The sequence below is a fragment of the Mesoplodon mirus genome, assembly GCF_964341445.2.
Source record: "Mesoplodon mirus genome assembly, chromosome: 18".
NCBI lineage: Eukaryota > Metazoa > Chordata > Mammalia > Artiodactyla > Ziphiidae > Mesoplodon > Mesoplodon mirus.
The window spans coordinates 14,767,410-14,777,616 of NC_138994.1; the positions used below are offsets into that span (position 1 = coordinate 14,767,410).

The window sequence follows — 10,207 nt, forward strand, 5'->3', positions numbered from 1 at the left end:
TCCCAGGAAAGTGGCTGAGCCTTTCCCAAAGCCTTTATTTTTTTCACCCCATGATTCAGTTCAAGTCCAGATAACTATTTTGCCTCAAGAAAGGGAAAGTGAAGAGACTGTTGTTTCCAGGTATCACTCATGACATACACCAGGCTGAAAAGTCAAGAAAAGAATTTATTGATATACTAAGAGTTAACAAAAAGTTAAAGACAAAAATCCTCTGACACCTTTGCTAATGACTCTCCCCTGCAAAATAAATTAACATCAGTCTAAAAAGATCTGCAACCTATTGCTAGTGTTAGTTCTCCAAAAATACTAGAAAATCCACAGAATCTTTAGATGCACTTGAGCAAAAATCTGGTCCTCTAGCACTACCTCTCCCCTCCTCCCACCCCTTTCCCCCAAACCATTGTGGGTTTCCTGGGGGAAGCATTTCCTTTAACTGGTTGGTCCTGATTGAATATGGGGGCTGGGCTGCTGTGCTGTTTCAACAAAGATCTTAAGTTTCCCAGGGCAATAACATATTCACTTTTGTTCCCTCTCTTTTAAAAAAAGCAAACAAACAGCCACACTTTAAAGTAATTAGAAGTGGCATACATGAATAATTTGGCTTTTTTTTTTTAAATTAAAAAACACAAATCAAGCCAGTGATTGGCAATGGTCCAAAGCTCTGGTCCTCCCCGCTAGTTTTCCCCTAATAAAACCTCTAGGCCCAGAGCTCTCTTAGTCAGGTCAGAATCTTGAGTGTAACCAAAAACAAGAAACACTCTTTTTGGTACCAAAAATATATATAAAAATATGCCAAATCCTCTGAAGAAGATAGACTGGCCACTTCTTCCTATCCATTACAAAAGCAAACAAAAACAGGATTAAAACACCCACTCAATATACACTGTGATGCAGTTCACATAAGAAACCCTGCAGGATAAACAAGTCAGATGTGTGGCCAATGCCTAGCCACACACACACACGCACACACGCACACACACACACACAGCAGCAAAAAAAGTACTACTTTTATTTATTGGTAAGCATGATGACCAACTCTGAGCATCTGTCCAACTCTTCAGCGAAGGCTGTCACGCCTGCACGTGTGTACACACACAAACACACACAAACATGAACCTCTTGGAGTCGCAAACACCAAGAAAGACACACAACACAGCAAGAAGGCAAAGTGGCTGGGAGTAAGGTGTTTGCAGATTCAAACTTTGGGATTGAAGTAGCTGGTAAACAGAAAGGCACCTAATCAGAGTTTGGAGACCTGGCTGCTGAGGCTGTCAGATCAGCCCAGAGCAGGGTCACCCTGAGGGCTTGCAGGGGAGAGCTGCTACTGGCCTGGCTCTGCAGGCTCTAAGGCAGCAAAACTTGGAGGTTATGAGCTCCTTTGAGGGGGAGGCAGCCCATGAGAGCCCCTTTAGTCTCACCCAGGGACATCTGGGGACAGGAGGGGAGGTTGGTGCCAGGGGCCCAGGGTGCTGGCACCCCTTCCTTCCAGACTGTGCAGTGTGCTGGCATCTCGCCATCTCCTGCTGGGGCAGTGGAGAGGGCATTCTCCCCCTTTACTGCCCACTTTCCAGTTTCAGCCTGGCTGTCCAGGGCCCCCAGTCCTCAGGTTTGCCAGGGTGGGCACCATTCCTGCTGCAGCCAGCATGTCTATCACATACAAGAGTCGGAAGCTGCATTTCGATGCCCCTCAGTGAGGTCTTGGATGTGGATCTGTCCCCAAAGGCACACTGTTGAAATCGATTTGGCTTCACAAAAGCCATCTCTTCCTATTTGGCGTGGAGGGTGAGGGACTGAGGGGACTGGAGTTCTGGCAGGCCCACCCTCAGAAACCAGAGCCCACCGTGTCCACTGCACTCAGGGCTATGGGGACAACAGAAGATCCCACACCTGCTGGCTGATGTTAACTGATAATTGAAGCAGAAATAAAGTTCCCTGCATTCCCACTTTTCTTTTTGGCATCAAAGACCAGTGACCCCACTCACTGATGTACCTCTCTATCCCAAATCAGTAATGGCAATCCTGTTGTTGGTTGGAATTGCCAAGACAGCTGCCGGACTCAGCCATCTGGGGGGAGGCAGTCAGGCTGGAAGCTCTGGCCTTTCCGAAGGCCAGGTGGGTCACTCAGATTTTGTCCCATTTCCCAAATGGTACAGGGATACAGCTTCTCAGCTGGGTAAGAGAACATGGAACCCCCAGAAGTGGGGAGGGATTGTCAGGGGAAGGTAGGTGGGAACTGTGGGAAGCACCTGCACGGCAGCTGGAAGCCAGCGGGTGTCGGCAGGGGAGACCTACTTCCAGCAACTGCCCACCTCCCAGTGGATCTGGGGCAGTTTGTGGGGCCATGACTAGGACGAAGGCAGTCCTTGAAAGGGCAGCAGCAGGACACCCTTCTCCTGCCCCCTGAACTCAGAGGTTTAGGTGGAGGAGCTCTGGGACCAGCCCCCTCCCTGCCCATGCTGGACTCCTGAGTCAACATTTGGGGGCTGCTGTTGTTAATCTGAATCAGGGTTAGATGGCACCAACACCAACCTCTTCAGGGTTCCTGGTCCCAACTGCCACACCTGTCCTCTTACATTAAGGCCACAGCCCTCATCTATCCCGGGTGGGGGCAGGGACAGGGAGGTGGACAGTCCCCTCACCCTTGCCAGCTCAGGCATTGCTGAGGGGGGAGTTCCGACCAGAAAGGCCCCTTTCCTGCTCCCCCGCCCCCCTTCCACACACTGAGCAGAGTCCTCCCTGGAGCAGCTCCCCAGGCCTTTCCTCCCCCCAGCCCTAAGTACACCTTCTCTTTCAGCCGCTGGGCAGGAACAGCCAAGCTGGGCCAGGAGAAGCCCCCTCCTCTAACACCTGTGCTCTGGGAAATTGGGAGGCAAGGTGACCACTGCTGCCATCAAAGGCCACGGAGGCAGTTCAAACAGCGAACATGGTCGGGCTCAAGAAACACAGGATGCTCTTGAGAAATATTTCGCTGAGCCACAGGCGGCCACCTAGACTTCCTGAGGCAAATGGAGAGCAAAGCGAAGGCCCAGAGGTAGGAACAAGGGCGAGGCTGGGTGGCAAGGCATCACGGGACCTCCCCTGCCAAAGTTGCAGGCAGGGCTGGGTCCAGGGGAGTTCCCATCCAAGCCTGCCCTTGAAGGAGGCCACCGGCCCCTGGAGAGGATTTGGGATGCGGGCCATGTATCAAAGCAAAGCCACAGGCCAGAGAGGGGCAGGTGAGACCCGGGCAGCCAGGGGGTGTCAGTAATGTCTCAGGTTGAAGAAGCCCACGCTGGTGGGAGACTCCTTCACCGTGACTGTGATGAGGTTGGCGGTGACATCGGTGACGAAGACGTGCTCAATGAGGCTGCGGGTGGGCTTCCAGTCCTGGCTGGTTTGGACGGACACTGACAGGTTCTGTCCGGCACTGGGCAGGGAGGCCGAGTCAGGGTCCGAGTCGGAGCTGCTGTTCTCTTCGCCGGTGCTCATCTCAGACAGTGTAGCCGTCTTCCGCGCCTCTCCCGGAGTCGGGTGGCCCTCCTGCCCTGGGGTTATGCTGCCCTTGACAAAGTCCCTCTTGCCGGCAGGGGTGGGCAGTGCTGCTGCCCTGGAGGCCAGCTTCTCACTCTTGCTGGCGTCGGTGGGCAGGCCAGCCCCACTCACCGCAGTGAGGCCACCCCCGGCACCCTTCCCAGTGGCTGGGTGGGTGGCAGGGTTACCCTTGGTGGTTGTGGCATGGCGGGCGACCATGCCCAGCCCTGGTGTGCCGTTCTTGACACTCTGTAAGTCCAAGACCTGGAGGCTCAGCTCCTGGGTGGGTGCAGGCTGGGGGCCCAGGCACCCAGCAGGGACCTTGTTGCCACTGAGGGCGTGTGGAGGCCCTCCTGTGCCCCCCACTTTCTGCTCCAGAGCACCACTGGGGGCCTTTGGGACTTTGCTTCCCGGGGGGCTTATCCCCAGCTCCCCCTTCTGCGTCCTCACTTTCAGGTCCAGCCCTAGGCTGCACTTGCTGGCAGTTGGGGCCCTGAGAGCCAGTCTGCCGGCAGCCTGGGCCTGGCTCTGGCTCATCCGGTTCATGTAGTGCACGATGGAGCTCTGCCAGCTGATACCACCCCGGCTGGGGCTGCCGGCCATGCCCTTCATCAGGCTGGCCAAGTTCTCCGGGGTGGCCATGGTGCTGGGGCCACTGCAAGCCTCCTTGGCATGGGCCTTCAGGGCTGCCAGGCCGGCCACGGGGGCACTGAGTGGGGGGGGCAGCTTGCCGGCCGGTGCCCCTAGGTCCTTCCGGGCCGTCTTCAGCACCTTGGCCAGGCTCACGGGCCTCCGGGCCGCCTTCTGCTCTGGGGGCAGGGGCTTGCGGCCCCGCTTCTTCCGGATGGGATCCTTCAGTTCGGGCTTGGCTACCAGGATCTGGGCCTTCTTCTGAGGCACTGGGTGAGTCTCACGGCCCCGGGGGCCCCTCTTGGCATCTAAGTCGCTGTCATCCTCTTCATCTGAGGAAGAAGAGGAGGACGTGGAGGAAGAGGAGGAACTGCTGGATTTGGATTTGGAGGGGGCGTCGGGTTCCTGCAACGACAAAGGGGAAGGTGTCACTTCTACAGCCTGGTCTCCAGGGGCATCAGACACCTTGGAGCCAGCCCCTCCTGTGGCTTCCAGACCAGAGAGGTAGCCAGGAGGGAGCGATCTCACTGTTTGGTTCCAGAAAGGATTGAAGAGGTCCTTACGAGGTTCCAAGAAATGCAGTTAAAAGTGAAAGAGAACGAAGAAAAATAGGGGGTTCACAAAGTGAAGCCAGAACGATGGAGGGAAACGCTCACATGCTGACAATGGATGCCGAGCTCTCCAGGGACGCACGGGGAGCTCCTGGCCCTCAGCAGACACCTGGAAAAGGGAAATTCAGAGCAGCATGATTCACATGTCTCAGAAGGGAAGGGTGGAGTGAAGCAGTGTGTGTGAGAGCTTGGTAACCTAAAGCAACTGGACATCTTGCTTCCATCTCCCCATTTCCAAAGCTGACCCCTTCAGAACCTTCCAGCACATAGGAAAACAAACCACTGCCCTCCTCATCCTCTGGGTGTCATCCCAAACACTAATTAAGCACACCCTACTATTTCTCAGGTCCCTGTGTAAGAAGTGTGCTTTAGGTAGACAGAGCCAACACCTGCTCCCGGCCACAAAGCTCGCCTGCCCCGAACTGGGGATGATGGAATCAAACCCAGGGAGTCTGGAGCCTCCTTGCCTGGCTGGCCCCCCGCCTTGCTGAGGTTTCTCAACGTACATGTCCCACATTCTCCTGCAGTAAAGCTGACTCCTCCAGCCCCACTATCCTGCTCAAAAAGAACATTTTGAAGACAAAACCAGGCCAGCGTACCCTAGCCAATAAGACTCACGGCAAGGTTCTCAGCCTCCTGGAAGGGCAGTTTTGTAAGAAGTGACTGAGCTCCTGGCCAGTGTGTGGGTTCAGGCCCTGGGTGCAGTGCCTTCAAGAGAGAAATCAAAGACACATCTAAGACGGGACCCCTTCCCCATCCTGCCTCTGAGCTACTGGAAGGAGGGGCTGTGCCATGGAGCCCAGGTGTGTGCGCCCCTCTTAGCTGCACCTACCTGGCAAACCTATGAGCACCTACTGTGTACATGCTTCCTGTTTTTTGTTCCCTGTAAGCCAATGGAGGTGAGAAAGTAGCAGAGTGGACGTCACAGGACCACGAAACCAGCTTGGGGGGCTTAACCATTGCAGGGCCCTCCCCAGAGAGACAGGGCAGGAGGTGGAGAGCTGAGGTTTGCTGTTGCCCCCTGCTGGCAGAGGCTCACAGCGGCAGCCTAGAGAGAGGCAGAGCCAAGGTCTTCTGAGCAAAAGAAAGACTTTCGCGGAGGTGCCAGCTGGCCTCCTTCCCCAAAGCCCGCAACCCTCCCGCCGCTGCCTTCCACTCAGCCGGCCGAGAGCCACTGCTGGGAGGGAAGCAGCCACCCACCTTGAGCTTGGAGTGCCGGCTGCAGGGGGACATCACTGTGTGCTTCCTCGGCCTGCCCCTGGGCCGCTTGCCTCTCTTCCGGTTCTGCACCTCCTTCTCGTGTTCCCTGAAGACAATCAGCAATCAGAGTCACAGACTTTCCTTCTGCCACCCTGGAACCCCGTGGTTTCAAACACCCCCAGGTAGCTTATCACCAGTTTCCCTGCAAAAACATATCCTGTTAATGAACACATCCAAGGCAGAGGTCCAGACCCCTCTCTTTGCATTAGGGGTCAGTATTATTTTTACCTCCATCTATTTCATTTACATTTGGGTAAAGACAAGTCACGAAATTCAAGTAAAGCTGCGAAAGGAACAGTTCCCAGTTTTCTCCGACTCCTCTTAAAACCCTGTGCGAATCCTGGCCACTTTCTGCAGGGAGACGGTATTGTGGAAATTCTACAATACCACAACTAGAAGGAGGCTTTGTGGTCACGTGGTCCAACCCCCTCACTCCAAGTAAGAGAGTCCAGAGGTATGGAGGTGAGGACCCTTGCCCCCCATTCTCAGTCTTCTAATGCCCGCACAAAATCTCACGGTCGTCAGAGCACTGGGGTAATCAAGGGCTCCTGTTCCCCACGCGGTCTACCCAGAGCCAGTGCCCCTGGCTCACATTTCTTTTCCGGTTTCCTCTTTCTAAGCCCTTTCCGTTCCTAGACTGCTCTAGATGGAAGTACTGGTGACGCCTGATTCCGAGGTGGCCGGGGCTCAGGGCTCAAGGTAGGACACCGTTAACCAGCTCCGTGACTTGGGGTCAGGGAGCCAAGAAGGCCGCCTCCACCCACCACCCCCAAAAGCCTCTATTCCAGGCTACCCCTGGGGAAGAGGCTCTATCTGGAGCAGTTTCCCGGTAATCAAAATGGGCAAACATCATCGTATTGAGGCCTGTAAGGTGATCTCTTCAAGAAGCCAATCAGTACAACGAGACACAGCTCATACTCAAAGCAGCCCCAACCTGTCTCCTAAAAGAACAGGAGCACTCACGGGTCTCCGCTGACACATTAACCTGTACCCGTGAGCTCTGAACCTGAGACTTCCCCTTACAGTCAAAGGCCACATCCCCACACCAAGCAAATCACCACCAGTTCCTAGTTCCCAGGGGGATCTCTGGGGTGGACAGGAAGGCCAAGCACCCACCTTCCCAGTTTTCTCTCCCCCGTGATGTAAACTAGACCACCCCATGGTTCTCTGTAACTGCTGCATCTATCTCTCTGGTATTTGCTAACCTCAGTTCCTGTCTGCTGTGCTGTAAGTAAAAGTGATGTTAAGGACACACACTCTCTCCACGGTCAGGACACTGTCTTACAGAGAAAAGTACCAGCTCCCACCCTCTGTGACTTACAGGACCTGAGTTATGGAGTAAACAGCAGACAGTGAGCTTGCTGATAAGCTTCTTCAAAGGCACTGAGGCAAGCATATGCTCGATGTATTTTCTCTCACCCCCCCCCACCAAAATCTATCTCTATTTTTCCCCATTGCTATGGCCCTTCTGAGAAGACCCAAAATGTCCTGCTATAGTGAAAAAAAAGTGGACACGGCTTGAGCTACCAGAGAACAGCTGGCCGGATCAACCCCATCTGGGAAAGCTTTTGAGCACCTAATTTATCAGCCTCTATCAACAGGGCAATCCCCACACCTTGCCCCCACCAGCCTGCTCTGGAATAGCACTCCCTGGAACCTTATGCCATCACATGCCCCTCACCACCCTTCCCCCTGAGTATCTCAAAGAGGTCTCTCTTAACCCAAGTCTCCTACCTAAAAACAGACATGACATCTAGAATTACAGAAGTAAATTCAGCCCCTGAGACTGGTAAAGGGGCCCCCGTGGTGCTCACTTGGTGCTAGCTGTTTTGCAGCACAGAGAAAAATAAATGTGTTGTTCTTGGTCAGACACACCACAGTAGGCATAACTTTCTGCTGTGTGTCCCAGTTCCTTCTCTGAGCCTTCTCTTGCTCAATGGCACCCACGAGGAGGACTGGGAGGCCAGGTCTGCAATTTTTAGGGCAAACCTGCCATCCTTATTTTTATCAGTGCTGTTTGCAAACTAGTCAACAGAAAAGGCCAAGAAGAGAAGCCACAACTTTTCACGAAGGAACCAAGAAGGTTCATTTTGGCAAATCTCGCTGTCACAAAGACGAAAAGCAGCACTTACTCAGTGACTCCCAAGGTCTGGGCACAGTGCTGGCCAGCCGAGGGAAGATGGGGAGAGGACTCATCTGGGACCTCAAACCACAGCCCAAGCCTGGGACTCCTGGAGCGCCATCACTACCCTGTACGACTGTGTGACAGGCCAGGGTCCCCCCAACAGTCTCCCCCTCCCACAGGTCTGTTAACTTTCTCACTTCTTCTGGAAAGCCAAGAGCAGCCTCGGGTCCAGGATGTTTTCCTCTGGCTCCCAGCTGTTGTGTCTGGAAAAGCAAAGAACAGGGTATCTTAAAGCACTAGGCACTGATCAGCCACTTCAGAAACAAGCCCAAGTGGGGTTGCCCCATTGCTCTCTGATCCCTGTTGGCAGCCAGGGCACCGGGGTGCTGGGGAGAGTCCCGAAGGGTCTCACCCACGCCCAGGACGAGCTCCTGGACACCGAATCTTGAAGCTAACACCGTGTCCTCAAACTCAAAGGGAAACCACTATCTCAACCCCCAATTAACACCCGGCCTCAGGAGGACTCTACAGCCTCCCTCTGGAGGAAAACAAATCCCAATAAAATGGAAAGTCGCAGAGAGGGAAGACCCCAAACCCTGGTCCGGAGCCAGGGAGGGAAGGGAAGGCTCCTTCAGGATGCAGGGAGGAGGAGGCCTAGGGGCACAGAAACGCAGCCCAAAGATGTTGCTGTCGCCCAGGCCTACGCGGGCCAGGAACCCGGAGAGTTAAGCAAAGAAAGAAAAGTGGGGTCCGGGAAGAAAGGGGAACTGGGTCTGCGCGATTGTCTGTAAATAGAGCCCCTTCCGGGATGCCAAGTCCCCTCCCTTCCATTAAAAGGAAAAAAAAAAAAAAAAAAGGAGCCCTACATCCATGAATAGAAAGCTCAGGTTACAGCGGGGAAAATACGGACTAGAGGAGGGGGGCTCGCGTCCCGCGGGGAGGGCTGAGGCGGGCGGGGGCGCATGCAACAAATGGGCGCGGGAGGAACGCGCGGCGCCGGAGGGGCGCGGGCCAGGCGCGGGGAAAGGCGGCTGGGTCGCCGGGAGCGGAGCTGGGCGGGCTGGAAGGGGAGGCCGCCCAGCCCTGCAACCCGCGGGCTTGTAAACAAAGGGCACCCCGCGCAGGCTGGGTGCCCCCTCCCGCCAAACCCGAGGAGCCCCCGGAGCCCCCGCAAACTTCCCGCCCGGCGCGCGGACGCCCCCCGACGGCGCGGCCGAGGAACCCCACGCCGCCCCCCCTTCACACCGAGGTGGTGCGGGCGGGAAGGCGGGCGCCGCATTGTTGGGGACTCACTTGGAGGACCAGCCACGCCACTTGACCAGGTACTCCAGCTTGCCCTGCAGGGAGAGAAGAGGCGCGTGAGCCGGGGTGGGCGGGGGCGGGTGGGCACGGGCCGGGCCGCACGCACCTTGCGGAGCCGCTTGCTCAGGATGCACTCGGCGGCGAAGACCTGCTCGCCCACGCTGCTCAGCTCCTCCATGCTGCCCCGCCCAGACCGCGGCAACCGCCGCTCCCCGCACAGCCACCGCCGCCGCGCGCCCTGCCGGCCGCACACAAAGCACCGCCCCCGCCCCGCGCAGGCCCGCCCCGCGCACGCGCAACGCCCCCGCGCCCCGCGCGCCCCAGCCCGCCACCAGCCCTGCGGACCGCCCTGTTCCGGCATGGGCCAATGAGCGAGAGGGGGCGGTGCCGGGGGGCGGGGCGCGCATTGTTCACGGCGGGATCAGCTTCGCGCCCCGGGCGGGGGTCCGGCGAGCCTGGTCTGGGTGGGTTGGGGCCGCGGGCAGCGCGCGTGGGTCAGCCGAGCGCGGGCGGGTCCCTCGCGGGGAAGAAGGAGGCGCCTTGCCTCTTCGGACCTGGCGATTAACAGTCGAGTCCCGCTTGGTCTCCGGGGTGCGCCCGGCCTCCTCCGAACTTCGTTTTCCGGGCAAAAAGCCATTGTTCTGCCCCGAAGCGGGGGGAAGTTGGGACGCGGCGAGGCGGCCGCTTCCTGCCCCTGTCCCCGAGGGGCGCTGCTTGGGGCGCGGAGGGCCCAGGCGCCCTCCGCATTTTTGAACTTGGTCTCCTTTGG

General features: G+C 56.7%; 1 protein-coding gene across 2 annotated transcripts; it reads right to left on the reverse strand.

The window, feature by feature from the left end:
* Positions 1-214: 214 nt before the first annotated feature.
* Positions 215-9,675, reverse strand: CBX2 (chromobox 2). Of its 2 annotated transcripts, XM_082604705.1 has the most exons (5): positions 9,545-9,675; positions 9,430-9,473; positions 8,334-8,399; positions 5,952-6,057; positions 215-4,545 (listed from the first exon to the last, which is right to left on the reverse strand). In XM_082604705.1, exons 1-5 carry the CDS (start codon positions 9,614-9,616, stop codon positions 3,241-3,243), a joined length of 1,593 nt encoding a protein of 530 aa, XP_082460831.1. In that variant the 5' UTR covers positions 9,617-9,675; the 3' UTR covers positions 215-3,240. The 2 variants fall into 2 exon arrangements, with proteins under 2 accessions (XP_082460831.1, XP_082460832.1); XM_082604706.1 differs by having other exon boundaries at positions 5,952-6,153; positions 9,430-9,583.
* Positions 9,676-10,207: the final 532 nt, after the last annotated feature.

Excerpts from the sequence above, each read along its gene's own strand:
- CBX2 (XM_082604705.1), bottom strand. The coding sequence starts at position 9,616 with ATGGAGGAGCTGAGCAGCGTGGGCGAGCAGGTCTTCGCCGCCGAGTGC. Across the intron at positions 9,474-9,544 it reads TGAGCAAGCGGCTCCGCAAG|GGCAAGCTGGAGTACCTGGT; the intron begins GTGCGTGCGGCC and ends CTCTCCCTGCAG. Across the intron at positions 6,058-8,333 it reads CTCTTGGCTTTCCAGAAGAA|GGAACACGAGAAGGAGGTGC; the intron begins GTGAGAAAGTTA and ends GATTGTCTTCAG.